Here is a 19,190-nt window from a genome sequence, read left to right as displayed (position 1 = left end):
TAAAAAAAAAAAATCTGGTGGGATTGAGCTGGATGGTTGCTGGTGTTACTGACTGCGTTACTTCTGTGCAGCACAAGACTGATCACCGATGCTGAGATTAACCCAAGGAGTTAGCTTGTGGAGCTAATGCAAGTCTTCAGGTTTCAGGCAAGGTTATTCAACATGTTAAAATGACACCAATTGCCCTGATGCCATTCAGATCTGGGTTCAAATAGTATTTGAAATCGTTCAAATACTTTGAGTGTTTGCTTGAGCCTGTCTGGAATGCCAGATTGATGAGTTTTGCACTTTTGGGACTATTCCATGTCCATCAAAACAAGGGAAATAATACATAAATACATTGATGGTATGTTATTACATGATTGGTTGAAGTTATTACGTTATTCATCAAAGAAGTGTCTACTCACCTGATAACGTAATAATCACCGGATAACCATCCGATGTGTGTGTGTGTGTGTGTGTGTGTGTGTGTATATATTTCAATATGTGCTTGTGAGTGTGTCTCTTATGTATGAGTATTCAGTTACTTTGTTGTGTGTGTGTGTGTCTGACTGTGCATGTTTGTACATTTCAATGTGTGCTTGTGAGTATCCATGTATGAGTATTCCTGTATGATGTAATAACCACCGGATAACCACTGGATGTGTGTGTGTGTGTGTGTGTGTGTGTGTGTGTGTGTGTGTGTGTGTGTGTGTGTGTGTGTGTGTGTGTGTGTGTGTGCGTGTCTGTGTGTATATTTCAATGTGTGCTGATTAGTGTGCCTCTATGTATGAGTAGTCAGTTATTTTGGTGTGTGTGTGTGTTTGTCTATTACTGCATGTGTGTGCATTTCAATGTGTGCCTGTATGTGTCTCCATGTATTCCTGTATGATGTGCATGAGTTTGTTTGTGTTGTAATTGGCAGTGGGTGGTGGTATGTGCATCAAATTGAGGGTAGTAGTACATCAACACATTGATGTTGGTATGTTATTACATGACTGGTTGAAGTTATTACATTATTCATAAAAAAAGTTATTGCGTAAACCATTCAACATTTTATTACGTTAACGGACAAGTTATTACATTAACTGGTTTTATTACATACAAAATCTAAAAGTTATTACAAATAGAAAAGTTTTTACATTTACCGGTGTTATTATATTAACCGTAGTTACAGTGCCTAACAACATATTGGTCCATATTATCAGGCTGGTGTGTTATTTAGCAATAACTGTTATAACCTGTAGCCAGGGCTCCAGACTAGCGTTTTCCCAACTTTTCATTTGGTTCGCACCAGCCCATGATTTGGTCGCACCAACATTTTGGTTGCGGCGTAATGCAATAGAATAAATTACTAATCATCTTATAAGGTCATTCAGTGCTTTATTGAGAAATCAAAGCACTTTCCTGAAGACGTAGACTACTGTTTGACCAAATCGTGGTTTTAGCCCACCCCAAAATTTGAATTTACAACACGCAATGACGCAACCAATTAAAAATGTAACTCGCTCAGCTAAGTCAAAGGGTCACAAAATGTGACTAAATGGTCGCAGTCTAGACCCCTGCCTGTAGGGCAACTGATGCAGCATAGTGGCAATAAAATGATAGGCTGAAGCCTGGAGTTGCCATATGTATTTGTGCTAATCATTAGCTAGATCAGTGCTTTTTTTCAGTCATGCCCCCCTTTCATCGTGGGGGACCATCCTATCCACCCCCATGCCCCCTCACCTCCCCCAATTGAATGAACTCTTACACATTTGTTACACAAAAATATAGTATAGGAATAACACAATTATTCAAATATAGTTAATAGATTTGCCTTTTACACATCGGGAAACAGCATTGGGGGCGGCAGGTAGCCTAGTGGTTAGAGCGCTGGGCCAGTAACCCGAAAGGTTGCTGGATCGAATCCCGAGCTGACATGGTAAAAATCTGTCATTCTGCCCACGAGCAAGGCAGTTAACCCACTGTTCCCCGGGCACCAAAGACATGGATGTCGATTAAGGCAGCCCCCCGCAACTCTCTGATTCAGAGGGGTTGGGTTAAATGCGGAAGACACATTTGAGTTGAAGGCATTCTGTTGTACAACTGTCTAGGTATACCCTTTTCCCATTGTCTTATATCAGATAGGGCAACAATTCTGCCTGCACTGACTCAGATGAGGGATGAGCATCGCATAGGAGTGACACCACCAGACATAAGACAATGAAGGAAACAGTATATACAAACACCAGTACCTGGTATCCCTTCCCTATTGAAATCAATAAGTAAAAATGTATAACAGAGATATAAACCAGCTTATTGCTGTGCAATGTCACATGCATCCCTATGAATGAAGACTGGGGTGGGCCAATTTCTATTGTAGATTTTCTCAAATTTAAATAAGAAATAAAGATGGTTCTGGAAGTATTCTAAGGGTGATTATTATAGGTTGCGTAAACATGATTAGTTCTTTGCCCCCACAATTGTGGCCTTCAAATCTGTTTTCTAAACATAAATAAGGAAGATAGGTTGCTGCTGGTGATCAGATTCTGGGAAATATGCATGCATCCTCTGACTAGTGAGAGAAACAGGTTTGCTTGAGCCTACTGCCTGAGGTTCATTGAAACAGCCCTTCTCTAATTCTGTAGCATACTAAAAAACAGATATTTTAAGATTTATAATACTACCAAAGCTGTCTTTGAACTAAAACAATTTAGCCAGTATATACTTGACCAATTATCATTTGTTTTGAGAAATAGTGCTCACACATCAAATAGAAACTTTCTCTATTTGAAAAAATATCATTGTCTATATCATTCTGATTCATGATTATGTACAGTATGTACCATGTTAAATTAGCCTGTACTATTTTATTTGTTCCAAGTTAGCTCACAAATTTGGGGGTTTGTTAGGGAGAGGAGAAAGAGAGAAAGACAGGATATAGTGCGTGAGGAATTGTCACGTCCTGACCATAGTAAGCTGTTATTTTCTATGGTAGAGTAGGTCAGGTCGTGACAGGGGGGTTTTCTAGTTTAGTTTTTTCTATGTTGTTATGTTCTAGTTTTTGTATTTCTATGTTTGGTTGTTCTAGTTTTGTATTTCTATGTTGGGCTTTGTTTGAGATGATCTCCAATTAGAGGCAGCTGGTCATCGTTGTCTCTAATTGGAGGTCATATTTAAGTTGGTGTTTGTCCCACCTGGGTTTGTGGGAGATTAATTTTGAGTAGTGTATGTTTCACCTCTGCGTCACGGTTTGTTGTTGTGTTTATTCAGGTTTATTTTGTATGTATTGCAGAGTTTCACAGTTTAATAAAGAATTATGTGGAACGAGAATCACGCTGCACTTTGGTCCGCTCCTTTCGACACCCGTGACAGGACTTGAGTAGCACTGTGTGGTGTAAGGCTGCCTGGTGCTTTATGCCCCAGTTTTTTCCCCTAGCTGCCACTACTCTTGCTCAAATACTGTATACATTTTATGTCTCATCTTCATTTTTTAAGTCACTCCAACAAAACAATTTTGAGGTAAATGTGTCTTATGTTTTGTCATTTACAAAAAGTTATATGATCTAGTGAAGTTCTAGTGAAGTTCTATCTATAAATGTTTTATATACATACCACGCAGGGAGCCTAAGGATAAATATTCCACTCGTTTAGAGATACATTTTTTAAATCCGTTTTTAATAGAGCAGTAAAATGTTAGGTGAGTCTCCCTAGGCTACGCCTATCGGCTACACAGTATTCCTAGGCAGACGGGTTACCTCCCACTAGGTCTGAGATTTCCGTGATTAGTATACCTACAGTATGTCGCTCACTCAGCTTCACAAACTTTGCAATGGTTAAATACGTCTGTGAAATGTATTCTTACATAGTCCCAAGGTGTAATAACATTTTCCAGTTGACAAAAGGACTGTAAGGCGCACAGCCACAGTGCTATCCTCATCAGAGATCGAGGAGCACCTGACCCCATGGCTGCCCCTCCTAGCCAGACTGAGTCTATGGGCAGCCATGATTGAGATAATTGGTCTCACCTGTCTGTCACACCCTGATCTGTTTCACCTGTCCTTGTGATTGTATCCACCCCCTCCAGGTGTCGTCCATTTTCCCTATTATCCCCTGTGTATTCATACCTGTGTTCTCTGTTTGTCTGTCACCAGTTCATGTTGTTTGTCAAGTCAACCAGCGGTTTTCTCAGCACCTGCTTTTCCCCAGTTGCTCTTTTTCTCGCCCTCCTGGTTTTAACCCTTGCCTGTCCGGACTCTGAGCCCGTCTGCCTGACCACTCTGCCTGCCACTGAGCCTGCCCTTCGTCCTGTACCATTGCCCTTACTCTGGATTACCGACCTCTGTCTGACCTGACCCTGAGCTTGCCTGCCATCCTGTACCTTTGCCCCACCACTCTGGATTATCGACCCCTGCCTGCCTTGACCTGTCGTTTCCCTGCCCCGGTTGCTGTAATAAACATTGTTACTTCAACATAGTCTGCACTTGGGTCTTACCTGAAACGTTATTTAATATATATATATATATATATATTTCACCTTTATTTAACCAGGTAGGCTAGTTGAGAACAAGTTCTCATTTACAACTGTGACCGGGCCAAGATAAAGCACAGCAGTTCGACACATACAACAACACAGAGTTACACATGGAATAAACAAAACATACAGTCAATCATCCAGTAGAAAAATAAATAAAAAAGTCTATGTACAGTGAGTGCAAATGAGGTAAGATTACATTTTTACATTTACATTTAAGTCATTTAGCAGACGCTCTTATCCAGAGCGACTTACAAATTGGTGCATTCACCTTATGATATCCAGTGGAACAACCACTTTACAATAGTGCATCTAAATCTTTTAAGGGGGGGGGTTAGAAGGATTACTTTATCCTATCCCAGGTATTCCTTAAAGAGGTGGGGTTTCAGGTGTCTCCGGAAGGTGGTGATTGACTCCGCTGTCCTGGCGTCGTGGGGGAGCTTGTTCCACCATTGGGGTGCCAGAGCAGCGAACAGTTTGGACTGGGCTGAGCGGGAACCGTGCTTCCTCAGAGGTAGGGGGGCCAGCAGGCCAGAGGTGGATGAACGCAGTGCCCTTGTTTGGGTGTAGGGCCTGATCAGAGCCTGAAGGTATGGAGGTGCCGTTCCCCTCACAGCTCCGTAGGCAAGCACCATGGTCTTGTAGCGGATGCGAGCTTCAACTGGAAGCCAGTGGAGAGAGCGGAGGAGCGGGGTGACGTGAGAGAACTTGGGAAGGTTGAACACCAGACGGGCTGCGGCGTTCTGGATGAGTTGTAGGGGTTTAATGGCACAGGCAGGGAGCCCAGCCAACAGCGAGTTGCAGTAATCCAGACGGGAGATGACAAGTGCCTGGATTAGGACCTGCGTCGCTTCCTGTGTGAGGCAGGGTCGTACTCTGCGAAAGTTGTAGAGCATGAACCTACAGGATCGGGTCACCGCCTTGATGTTAGTGGAGAACGACAGGGTGTTGTCCAGGATCACGCCAAGGTTCTTAGCACTCTGGGAGGAGGACACAAGGGAGTTGTCAACCGTGATGGCGAGATCATGGAACGGGCAGTCCTTCCCCGGGAGGAAGAGCAGTTCCGTCTTGCCGAGGTTCAGCTTGAGGTGGTGATCCGTCATCCACACTGATATGTCTGCCAGACATGCAGAGATGCGATTCGCCGCCTGGTTATCAGAAGGGGGAAAGGAGAAGATTAATTGTGTGTCGTCTGCATAGCAATGATAGGAGAGACCATGTGAGGATATGACAGAGCCAAGTGACTTGGTGTATAGCGAGAATAGGAGAGGGCCTAGAACAGAGCCCTGGGGGACACCAGTGGTGAGAGCGCGTGGTGCGGAGACAGATTCTCGCCACGCCACCTGGTAGGAGCGACCTGTCAGTGAGGACGCAATCCAAGCGTGGGCCGCGCCGGAGATGCCCACCTCGGAGGGGTGGAGAGGAGGATCTGATGGTTCACAGTATCAAAGGCAGCAGATAGGTCTAGAAGGATGAGAGCAGAGGAGAGAGAGTTAGCTTTAGCAGTGCGGAGAGCCTCCGTGACACAGAGAAGAGCAGTCTCAGTTGAATGCCCAGTCTTGAAACCTGACTGATTAGGATCAAGAAGGTCATTCTGAGAGAGATAGCAGGAGAGCTGGCCAAGGACGGCACGTTCAAGAGTTTTGGAGAGAAAAGAAAGAAGGGATACTGGTCTGTAGTTGTTGACATGGGAGGGATCGAGTATAGGTTTAAGATAAGGTTGGTAAGGAAATAAATAGGCCACGGGGGCGAAGTAATTACAATATAGCAATTAAACACTGTAATGGCAAATGTGCAGAAGATGAATGTGCAAATAGAGATACTGGGGTGCAAAGGAGCAAAAATAAATAAATACAGTATGGGGATGAGGTAGTTGGATGGGCTGTTTACAGATGGGCTATGTACAGGTGCAGGGATCTGTGAGCTGCTCTGACAGCTGGTGCTTAAAGCTAGTGAGGGAGATATGAGTCTCCAGTTTCAGTGATTTTTGCAGTCCGTTCCAGTCATTGGTTGCAGAGAACTGGAAGGAAAGGCAGCCAAAGGAGGAATTGGCTTTGGGGGTGACCAGAGAGATAAACCTGCTGGAGCGCGTGCTACGAATGGGTGCTGCTATGGTGACCAGTGAGCTGAGATAAGGCGGGGCTTTACCTAGCAGAGACTTGTAGACGACCTGGAGCCATTGGGTTTGGCAACGAGTATGAAGCGAGGGCCAACCAACAAGAGCCTACAGGTCGCAGTGGTGGGTAGTATATGGGGCTTTGGTGACAAAATGGATGGCACTGTGATAGATTGCATCCAATTTGTTGAGTAGGGTGTTGGAGGCTATTTTATAAATGACATCGCCGAAGTCGAGGATCGGTAGGATGGTCAGTTTTACGAGGGTATGTTTGGCAGCATGAGTGAAGGATGCTTTGTTGCGAAATAGGAAGCCGATTCTAGATTTAATTTTGGATTGGGGATACTTAATGTGAATCTGGAAAGAGAGTTTACAGTCTAACCAGACACCTAGGTATTTGTAGTTGTCTACATATCTAAGTCAGAACCGTCCAGAGTAGTGATGCTGGACGGGCGGGCAGGTGCGGGCAGTGATCGGTTGATGGTCCTGAAGCACCTGACTGTTGATGAACATCTGGATTTGAGTGCTATCATAACTCTGCTTTGCTCCTCCTCATTTTAGAAAATGTGAAATTAACTGCAATGTTTGATTAACTGAAACAAAGATAGACTATAGTCTACTGTGAAAAATGTGATCACTAGAATTTCTCTATGACTCAAAGTCAATTAATGGTCAATTGGCTTACTTTGTTTTAAAAGTGGCTCTATGATAGGCCTATACGTTCTCAAAACAGACCTACTCTATAATATTGTATACAACAGTTTATGGACATAATTCTTAAAATACTGGCAATATTATGAATTGCAACTTAATTCACAATTTCTTCTGAGAAACCAAACAGACTCTTTGGATGTAGACTCTGACCCATTAGCTGCTCACACACACACTCAGAGCACAGGGACAGATACGAGTCTACAAGGGTAGAGTGATAATAGCAGGAGAGAGGAGAGAGCTTCCCCAAAGATATCAATTATTCACAGATAATGGGGAAATGAATAGCGACATAAAAGTTCCATTCATAACTTGGTCCTGTGTGGCTCAGTTGGTAGAGCATGGTGTTTGCAACGCCAGGGTTGTGGGTTTGATTCCCAGGGGGGACCAGTACGGAGAAAAAAATGTATGAAATGTATGCACTCACTACTGTAAGTCGCTCTGAATAAGAGCGTCTGCTAAATGACTAAAATGTTAATGTAATAACTTGCAAGGAGAAAATTAACTGAACAGTTGTAACTTAAGGCTCTTGTATTTCACATGCCCGTCTTGCAAAGCAGATTACACATTCTTCTGTTTAAATTAGTCAGAGATGCTGACAACGATACCTCCACACAGAGCAAATGTATTCACATACCCGTGGGGCTGAGGGGCAAGAGCCATTGCTAATCTTACATAAATGAAACAAAGCACAAGCCAAGATGCTTTGATTTAACAAAGCAAGACTTGGTGGTTAACAGCTATTGTCCTATGAGATAGGCCTATATAATATATTCTTATCTTGTGTATCGCTTCCTGTATATCCTTAGACTTCAAATACAAATTTTTTGATATACATCTTGATTGATATCACTGAGAATTAGTCTTCGAGGCATTTTAGAAAATTAGTGGCTGACTCTTTGTTGTACCATGATTCTGGGAAGAACAACCATCCCTCTTACGTCGATAACATGATGGTGACTAATTTTACACAAAAAATGAACTGTGCAAAGCCTGAACATTATTGTTGCACAGGTCTGGGGTCATGGAAAAAGAGTGGTTCTTTGTTCTGATGACACATCTTTCTACACTCCATAGTCTCTTTTTCTATGCTCTATAGGCTCTCTCATAGAGGTATTGTGCATTCTGGGCTAGTGTGCAACAGCCTAACTGTCAATACTGAGGGGTTTGAAGCGGCTGTGTCCGTGCTTTAGGTTAGATTATTATTTACAGAATATGATTCAGAATAGTTCAGTGTGCAGATACATTACATCACATCTGGTTAAGGCCATGAAAGCCACATATGCACATTATGCCAATCCAGTAAAGCAAAATCACATCAATTCATCTGAGCTTGTTGTTTCCATGAGCCTACTTTATGAGGCAGCATGTCAGCTTATGGTGGGCCTATTCATGTTGCAGTAGTGGGATGCATTCATGCTAGTCTTCTATTGCTTTCACCTGAGTGAGTGGGACGTTTGTTATGTCGAAGAGATTCATTGTAGTCGTGACTGAGTCTTGAGTCTGTTGGTGGATTTATTTAATAGGGGGTGTAATTGATGTACCCAGGCTAGGTTTACAGGCAGCAACATCCCAAGGCCTTCAATTGATATGTGTGATTTAAAGTTAGAATCCTTAATTGCTACATTCATTTTTGGACTTGTAAATTAATGATATATTCTTCTACATCTGCATTGCTTGCTGTCTGGGGTTTTAGGCTGGGTTTCTGTATAGCACTTTGTGACATTGACTGATGTAAAAAGGGCTATATAAATACATTTGATTGATTGATTGATATATACCCATTGATTCTTGAAGAATATAACTTATAAATAAATGCCCCATGAGCTTATTTCATCTGTCATACCCCATCAGAACCCAAAATATAAGCTTGTTCTACTGTAAATGTAAACAACACTGTAATGCCTCAAAACATGGTTAAAACTATAATTTTGATATCATGGAAAGTCCGTTCTTCCATCCATAACTCTTTCTATGAATTTGAGAGTGGTTATATTTTTCCAGGCCTATCGCTCAGCTTTTTACCAAAACAGGCTTTGTAATTGTTTCAATTAAGGGTTTTTATCTTTAAGCAAGGCAAATTATTTTCTGTTAATGGAAAAAAGCGCCCACTCTTTCATAACCAGCTTAGTCCTGTAATGCATGGTGTTTGTGTAACCCTGATACAGTCATCTTTAATATAAATAGGCCTACAGTATCATATGCCTTCAATAGAAACTCATAATGCATAGTGAAACTATTGGGCATAAAACATTAGAAATTCTGAGTTACAAACGCGTAATGGATGATTGATCGGGTTATTTCAAAGAACAAAATATATATTGCAATGCCCTATGCCCATTCATTCTTCTCTTTCATACTCTCAGTTAGACAGATCAATTCATGTTATATGTTGAATCGGGCTACATCTCAACTTGCTTCGTAGAGGATGATAATAAGAGAGGGGGACATTACAGCATCCTCAGCCTCTGTTACGACCGTATTATCCGCTAGACAGCGCTTGTATGATGGAGGCGTGAACAGCGACAAAGAGGCGAGGGAGATACAGTGAACGTGCATCTGATGAGGATTAAAAAAGCCTGCAAGCGCTAGTGTGACTCAGTGGGTTGGTCTGAAGGAAAATACATGGACTGCACAGTGCGACTGGGAAATACACCCACAGATGCCAGTGAATGCGTCCTCTATTGGATGGTTGGGGGCTGGCTGCACTGATCAGTTGATACTAGGCTGGAGATGAATTGGCGAGAGGGTCGCAGACGGTTCCACCAGAATCATGCCGTGTTGGCAGCAGCCGACGTGAATGACAAATAAAGGAGATATTCGCGATATTCGCGCGAACAACGCAAGCACCAAGCGCCGAGGATTGTGTAGAAATCTATCGGACTTGAATCAAGCCACGCATAACGTCGCCTCGGATCCGATGGACCTCCCTCACCGTTGTTAGAAAACACGCAAACGGATTATAGAACAAACATTGGTGAATTTGGTGAATGTAATAGATTGAAGTGTTAAAGCGTTTATTTTGTCAGGCGAGACCTGAAAAACTTCCTCAATGGCTCTGGTCATGGAGCCTGTGAGCAAGTGGAGTTCGAGTCAAGTGGTGGACTGGATGAAAGGTACGCCACGGTTTGAAGATAGATGTACATTAGCTGTTGGCAACCAACCTGCACACAAAATGCAGTGAAATATATATTCTCTGGACTCAAGTATAACGGCACTAAATGCGCCCACTCCGATCAATAAACAGTGCGAGGCTAGAGCCATCACTGGTGATTGGGGGAAACGAAAACACCTGCTGAACCTCCGTATATGTAGGAAATTATATAATGGCAACATATTGATATTTTATCATATTCTATTATTCTATTCTATGTGGTATCTCTTTACCACAAATGGAATTTCATTTTCAGCAGAAATGTGGGGTGTGGAATTGGCAGTGATATAGATTTGGACCTGAGAGAATCTCAAAGCACTGAAGGATGAGTTGGTTCAGTGGTTCAGTTGGTTCAGTTCAGTTGGTTCAGTACAGTTTTTGCCTTTTCAATGGCCGATCAGAAGGGTCTGAATATTTCCATTATGGGATTAATGATCCACTGAAATTAAGGCATTGGGGTGAATTTGACTGAAGTGAAAAAGTATTTATAGTAATGTAGACCTGTAGCTATTTGAAGTGTAGCATGTTAGACACTAATATATGTAAAATTACTTTAATTTCTGTGGAGGTTAGTTATAGGGAATGTAAAAGATGGACTTTGTAGAGAATATATTACTAATAGCTATTACATTCCACTGGAGTGGATCAAGTGCATATGCTAAATATATCGATTATTTATTAACTACATCCCAAAATATTATTTCACATCTGCAATACAGCGTGTGATAATGCAGTAATAATTATATATTGAGTGAAGAAGATAAGACAGATGATTCTTACAGTATGTGGTGTCGGTTCAGGTGATTCCTATGAGAGATGTAGTGTGTGTGAGGTCATGGATCAAGGCTGGAGGTAGGCCCATGTTGTTTTGGAGAGATGCTTAACCAGATGGTGGTAAATCCCCATGTGCTGCTGAGCCACTGTGGATTGATGGAACAGCAGTTGATAAGACTATCTTTAACACACACACACACACACACGCACACACACGCACGCACACACACACACACACACACACACGCACACACTTTCCATTTGAGAGAGAGAACATGTTTTCTGTTCATTCTATGGTTATTGTTTACATAGATTGTGTGTTACTGTCATGTGTTTCGTGTGTATCTCATGCCTGTGTACCTCTGTGTTGATATGTATCATTATTACTGTGTAATGTGTTGGTTGTCTGTGCTGAGCAGGGTACTCATGTGGATGAGTATACCCTCGCAGTGATGCTCAAACTAATGTGTTAATTTACTTATTCATGCCTCCACACTGCCTCAACACACGCTCATTCACAGACGCAGTCACGCTCCAAACATACACAGGAGCTTGGCTGGCTGGCTGAGTCAGACATACTACTGACTGACTACTGGGATTAGACACAAAGCAGTTTACAAGTTCTGTAAAATAGTACATATTAGTGTAGGTGTCTGTGTGTGTGTGCTTATGTGTGTGTGTGTGTGAGAGAGTGTTTGCTTGGAAAGACTAGTGGAATCGGAGGATTATAGGGATGTAATGGAAGAGGAAGTGGGAATGGCAGAGGAGAGAGTAAAATGATAATAATGAGGAGATTCAGAGCTGATGGAGAGAAGAGAAAGAGATTGCATATTGGAAGAGATGGAGAGGAGATGAGGAAGGGAAGACATTTCAGAGGGAGGGCCCTATGGTAGCCGAGCCACATCTGATGACTAGAGCTGAGACAGGTTCTAGGCGCAAAGCCTATAGTAATGTTGATGTAAAGTGAGGGATGGAGGAATGGAGGGAGCCACATTCACAGAGAGAATGAAAGGAAATGGAGTTTGTGTAATCTTGTCTCAGATCCATTCTTATACTCCCAGTCCCAAGGGCCCACGGCATCTCCGTCTCATCATTACCATTCAGAGGTTCCATTATTAGCATACAGCTCAGTGATGTCCTGAGGCCAAATAGGAGCACCCAGTGACCTTCCCATAATGCCACTCTCTGCATCTGGTGTTTCCTGTGTCCAAGCCTCTCTACTCTCTCAGCACCGACAAAGGCCTCTCCACAGAAAAAACCCTCCACTTATGGAAAATATATGGAGCCTTTAAATTAAGGGCGAACTGTGCTTATTTACAGATATATTGCAGTTTAAACAGCTGCAAATACTCGGTTCATGTTCAAGCTAAGTGTTTTATGAAAAGAGAAACAGTTTCATAAATTATAAATTATTTTCACACAAAACACCTGCCATACATTTGTGCTAAAGGCGATTAGTAAGATGATCATGAATCTAGCTAAGCTGTAGTGCACTGTCCAAGTAGAATCATGTTAAAAAAGACCAATCTCCTCACTTGGGTTGCATAGCATGCATATTTGATGTTTGAATATTATGTGCCATATGTTGGGTATGGGAGTGTATGTATAGCCTAGAGTATGTGTGTGCACATTTACACCATGTTTCTCGGGTTGAGTGTGTTTATCGTCTTCATTTATTTGTATATAACTAGGCAAGCCAGTTAAGAACAAATTCTTATTTACAATGACAGCCTACCCCGGCCAAACCCTAACCTGACAACACTGGACCAATTGTGCACCACCCTATACGACTCCCAATCACTGCCGGTTGTGATACAGCCTGGAATCAAACCAGGGTCTGTAGTGACACCTCTAGCCCTGAGATGCAGTGCCTTAGACAACTGTGCCACTCGGGAGCAGGTGAGCAACTAGGGTTAAGTGCCTTGCTCAAGGTCACATCAACATATTTTTCACCGAGTCAGCTCAGGGATTCAAACCGAGCTCGGGGATTCGAACCAGCAACCTTCCGATTACTAGTCCAACGCTCTTAACCGCCCTGTCAAACTTTGTGTGTGTGTGTGTTTTGATCTGAATGACTGGCACCCTGCCCATGTCTCTTGACAGTGATAAAATATGTAGATTAACATAATGCCCCCTCCCCTAGAAAGCCAACTCAATAATGTATCACAACACTAAACAGAATTTACTCACCGCAGCCTCAATTACTAGTGGATTAATAGTCTCTTAATCAGATCTCTCATTTCATCTCTCTCTGTGTCTCTTTGTGTGCTCTTCCCAGTCTGGGTGGCTGTCTGTCTCCTCCATTGATCTCATCACAAAAATAGCTCTGTTTGTTAGCAGGAGGCCAGGTCCGTTGATTAAGGGGGGATTTTGGGGGGAAAGCTACAGGCTAGTTTGTTATGGAGGGGTTGCTCTGCCCATTTAGATGGACAAAGTCCATCTCTGAATTGAGGTGTAATATACATGTTTAAAGGACAAATACGTGTTTGTCCTTTAGAATGGATCATCTGTGTGTTTATATATGGGGATAGCTCTGTTATCTGGAGAGAGCATTCATACTTTAGACAATGTCCCTGCTTGTTTTGGTGGGGAGAAGTTAGAGGGGTCTTTTCTATATCCATAACGTTTCACTTACATGTTTACTTACAGTATTGTCATCTTGCAGCAGACTCTACTCAAACCCCACTGCATGGTTTCTATAGCAACATGGGAATTTTTTCATTGACAAGTGGGTCTCCATTAACTTGGTAAAGAGGCTGATTTGTTAAGCCCTTAAATTGTGTACAAAGCCATGGAACTCTCTTCTCGCAGCTTCTCCATCATTTAGCTGCCAGCTGAACTTGAGCTGAATCCTTCATTAGGTCTAGGCCCAAGAAGACATCGAGATTAAATCAAAAGGAGGGCTCCACAGCCTTCTTTGTGGGAGGCTGACCAAGGGAGGAGAAAGGATAGAAAGAGTGTGGGAGAGTGGATGAGGGAGAGAGGAAGAAACACTGAGACCTAGAGATGAGGGAAATGGAGCTGCTGTGCTCTGGAACAAAACACAGACAACCTGACTGGTTCTGCTTTCTCTCCATTTCCTTCTTGTCTGTTGTATGTAAAGGTGTGTATGAGTGTGTTTACATGGATGTTTGTGTGTTTATATGTTTCTCTGTATCATAGCCAATGTAAGGAATAATGGCTTCCATGACTAGTGCTGTGGGGGTCATGAAATTTTGTCAGCTTGTGATTGTCAAGCAAATAACAGTCGGTCTCATGGTAATTGACCGTTAATTAACATAAACACATTTAGCATCTCCTGGCTTCCACACACAGCCTACAAGCCATTTTATAAAGTCTAATAAATCCATGTGATATAGTCTACACCTTCACAATAAATCCACTATTTATTTTAGACAGGTCTAAAGAAGCATGATATGAAGAAAACATAGTCTATTTCAGAAGAACAGAATAGCATACTCTAAGTTGTCCATGTTAGGTCCTGATGTGGCTATGACAAATAGCTGTGGGCTACACTAGTTCATTTAGCAGACAATATTTGCTTATAATTCTGTGGCATTATTTTATATTATTTTATAGTATGTAGAATATAATCGAACAAAGTGCGCATAAGCGGCTATTCTGTGTAGAGCGGTTAACAAAGAAATAGTTACACCTATATTCTTAATTTAGAGTTATTAATGTAACTTTAGTTGTTCTACAAACGTTGGGCTATATGTTTTGATTTTTAATACATTGTAAGGCTGCATGATGAGATTCTAATGATGATTTGAAAAAAGTCGCTTGAAAGGCATGAGCTCTGCTTTTTTTTTGCGCAGGCTGTACACACTTTAACAGTCTCTCATTCACAATTTGACAAGCACTTGATAATGCCTCGAATTTCACGGCGGCATCCCCTTTGTGGCCGTAATGCACCCTAAACAAATCCATGCCTTTTGCGGCCCGGAGTGCTGTGTTGTGCCGTTCTCCCTGAGAGTGCTGCACAATCCGAAGCGTCTCTCACTCGCATGGCTCTCCGTCACCTGATCGGGTCTTTCTCACAGGCTACAAGTCAGACACATCCGGGACGCAACTGCGCGCGTCCTTATCCAATTCCGAGGTGCATATTGAAGATATTGGAAGAACTGTCCACATTTACTTTTTGTCAGTCAACAAGATGAGTAGGCCTAACGAACAGCAAAAGCAATAGCCTATGTCAATCTACTATCCCCCATTGTACAAAAGTTTACCTATTCTATTCTGTGTGAGAATTAAATATTCTAAACATAGTCTGGGACAGTTGTGGGATGCAATAAATCACAAATTAATATAACCACTAGCATAAAAAAACGTTTTTTGTACAATGTGACTGACGCAACAGATCAGAACGTTTAGCTTAAAATGTTGATAAACTATTCGTCTATTTCTTCGCATTATAAACGCAGCAAATCTCACATGATAGTAGGCTATAACCTGAATGTGCCATTAGGGAAAACACCATTATCAAAAGTGACCGCAAATGCAATTATGCATGTCATGCTTTTATTATAAAGGTGCATGTTTTATGGTGAAAAGTATTTTTCCCAAACTTGAAACTCACGCGCTGCTTATGTATGCCAGTTAGGCTCTACACCCCCTGTAAAGCAGATGAATGTTCTTAATTTTAAGTTATTTGGCCACTTTAGTGGCCTAGCCCATAGGCCTAAAACATGTAGGCATATGGGCTAGGCTACAAGAGGTGTGCGACTATAATTTAAAATAAGTCGCAAAAAAAGGCATTGTTTCTTATGCTGGGCATCATTCACAAATGATCATATATAATTCAAGTGATAGGCTAGAATTATCACCAATCAGACTTCTTGATTTAATCTTGTTTTTACACATGCTAAATAATATATGTGTGACATTTGTTTTGATTTATAATGGACCATTATCATGCACCTGTATCGAAACGGGCAGTGGAAAAAATACATGTAATCTATGCATTTAAATAGCGAATGGAGGAAGCTTTTCCCCGTGGATTATTTTATTATTTATTTTATTTTATTATTTTCATGCCAGCCAGGTAGGCTATAGTCATGTGGTAAATATAAGCAATGTGCTTAATATTAGGAAAGTTGAGAAATAAAAATAGTAGGCCTAGCCAATAGAAAGCTGATGGGATCCCCATCTTTTTATTAGCGGCCATCACTATGTTTCTCCCACAATTGCATAGCCTATAGAAATGTTGCACAACATGAGCTCATGGGCTCTCATGAAGTGTTTGATTAGATTTTCAATAACATTTGCATTGATGTCAGAGTGATTAGAGGGACAATAGAGTGCTGAGTACCAGGCCGTTAGCAAGTTTGGTAGGCTACCAATGACCGGCAACAGTATGATGGTAATATGTTCACCACAACAGCCGTGAACATCAGGCTGTGCCATGTAGGTCTGCCCCTATTTAGTCCTTGAGATGAGATCCATGCTGTGTGTGTGTGTGTGTGTGTGTGTGTGTGTGTGTGTGTGTGTGTGTGTGTGTGTGTGTGTGTGTGTGTGTGTGTGTGTGTGTGTGTGTGTGTGAGTGTGAGTGTGAGTGTGAGTGTGTATAACAACACTGTGTGTCTGTGTGTGCGAAAGTAGTGTGTGTAACGTAAGTAGGTCTGTCCCTATTTGACACAACTGTCCTTGAGATGAAGTACCAGTGACTCTCTCAATACGGAAGTGGTCAGATGACACAGATGCTACGCTACAGGACTGTTTTGCTAGCACAGACTGGAATATGTTCCGGGATTCTCTGATGGCATTGAGGAGTACACCCCATCAGTCACTGGCTTCATCAATAAGTTCATCGATGACGTCATCCCCATAGTGACTGTATGTACATACCCCAACCAGAAGCCATGGATTACAGGCAACATCCGTACTGAGTTAAAGGGTAGAGCTGCCTCTTTCAAGGAGCGGGACTCTAACCCGGACGCTTATAAGAAATCCCTCTATGCCCTCCGACCAACCATCAAACAGGCAAAGCGTCAATACAGTACTAAGATTGAATCGTACTACACCGACTCCGACGTTCGTCGGATGTGGCAGGGCTTGCAAACTATTACGGACTATAAAAGGGACGCACAGCCATGAGCTGTCCAGTGACACGAGCCTACCAGACAAGCTAAATTATTTCTATGCGCGCTTCGAGGCAAGCAACACCAAAGCATGCATGAGAGCACCAGCTCTTCTGGACGACTGTGTGATCACGCTCTCCGTAGCCGATGTGAGTAAGACCTTTAAACAGGTCAACATTCACAAGGCCGCAGGGCCAGACAGATTAACAGGGCATTACATTTACATTTACATTTACGTCATTTAGTAGACGCTCTTATCCAGAGCGACTTACAAATTTGTGCATTCACCTTATGATATCCAGTGGAACAACCACTTTACAATAGTACATCTCTATCTTTTTTTTGGGGGGGGGGGGGGGGGTTAGAAGGATTACTTAATCCTATTCCAGGTATTCCTTTGAAGAGGTGGGGTTTCAGGTGTCTCCGGAAGGTGGTGAGTGACATGTACTCCGAGCATGCTCTAACCAACTGGAAAGTGTCTTCACTGACATTTTCAATGTGTCCCTGACCGAGTCTGTAATACCAACATGTTTCCAGCATGTTGGTATTACAGTCCCTGTGCCCAATAACACCAAGGTATCCTGCCTAAATGACTACCGACCCGTAGTACTCACGTCTGTATTCATGAAGTGCTTTGAAAGGCTGATCATGGCTCACATCAACACCATTATCCCAGAAACCCTAGACCCACTCCAATTTACATACCGCCCCAACAGATCCACAGATAACGCAATCTCTATTGCATTCCACACTGCCCTTTCCCACCTGGACAAAAGGAACACCTACGTGAGAATGCTATTCATTGACTACAGCTCAGCATTCAACACCATAGTACCCTCAAAGCTCATCACTAAGCCAAGGACCCTGGGACTAAACACCTCCCTCTACAACTGGATCCTGGACTTCCTGACGGGCCGCCCCCAGGTGCTAAGGGTAGGTAACAACACATCTGCCCTGCTGATTCTCAACACAGGGGCCCCTCAGGGGTGCGTGCTCATTCCCCTCCTGAACTCCCTGTTCACCCATGACTGCATGGCCAGGCACGACTCCAACACCATCATTAAGTTTGCCGACGACACAACAATGGTAGGCCTGATCACCAACAACGATGAGACAGCCTATAGGGAGGCGGTCAGAGACCTGGCCGTGTGGTGCCAGAATAACAACCTATCCCTCAACGTGACCAAGACAAAGGAGATGATCGTTGACTACAGGAAAAGGAGGGCCGAGCACACCCCCATTCTCATCGATGGGGCTGTAGTGGAGCAGATTGAGAGCTTCAAGTTCCTTGGTATCCACATCACCAACAAACTATCATGGTCCAAACACACCAAGACAGTCGTGAAGAGGGCATGAGAACACCTATTCCCCCTCAGGAGACTGAAAAGATTTGGCATGGGTCCTCAGATCCTCAAAAAGTTCTACAGCTGCACCATCAAGAGCATTCTGACTGGTTGCATCACCGCCCGGTGTCAGAGGAAGGCCCAAAAAATTGCCAAAGACTCCACCCACCCTAGTCATAGACTGTTCTCTCTGCTACTTCAGACAAATGGTACCAGAGCCCCAAGTCTAGATCCAAAAGGTTTCTTAACAGCTTCTACCCCCAAGCCATACGACTCCTGAACAGCTAACCAAATGGCTACCCGGATAATTTGCATTAACCCCCCACCTTTTTACGCTGCTACTACTCTCTGTTTATTATCTCTGCATAGTCACTTTGCCTCTACCTACACTACCGATCAAAAGTTTTAGAACACCTACTCATTCAAGGGTTTTTCTTTATTTTTGCTATTTTCTACATTGTAGAATAATAGTGAAGACATCAAAACTATGAAATAACATATATGGAATCATGTAGTG

The 19,190-nt window shown here is 42.6% G+C and overlaps 1 protein-coding gene across 9 annotated transcripts in view; it reads left to right on the top strand.

Annotated features, from left to right (window-relative positions):
* Positions 1-9,919: 9,919 nt before the first annotated feature.
* LOC115148976 (connector enhancer of kinase suppressor of ras 2-like) overlaps positions 9,920-19,190 on the top strand; it is a 42,374-nt gene continuing 33,103 nt past the window's right edge. For all 9 annotated transcript variants that reach the window (XM_029691357.1, XM_029691354.1, XM_029691351.1 and 6 more), the window contains exon 1: positions 9,920-10,438. In XM_029691357.1, coding sequence (XP_029547217.1) covers positions 10,375-10,438 — 64 coding nt within the window. In that variant the 5' untranslated portion in view covers positions 9,920-10,374. The remainder of the gene's footprint in view (positions 10,439-19,190) is intronic.

This window comes from Salmo trutta, chromosome 15 (genome assembly GCF_901001165.1).
Source record: "Salmo trutta chromosome 15, fSalTru1.1, whole genome shotgun sequence".
NCBI lineage: Eukaryota > Metazoa > Chordata > Actinopteri > Salmoniformes > Salmonidae > Salmo > Salmo trutta.
This window is presented reverse-complemented; position numbering and strand designations above follow the sequence as displayed.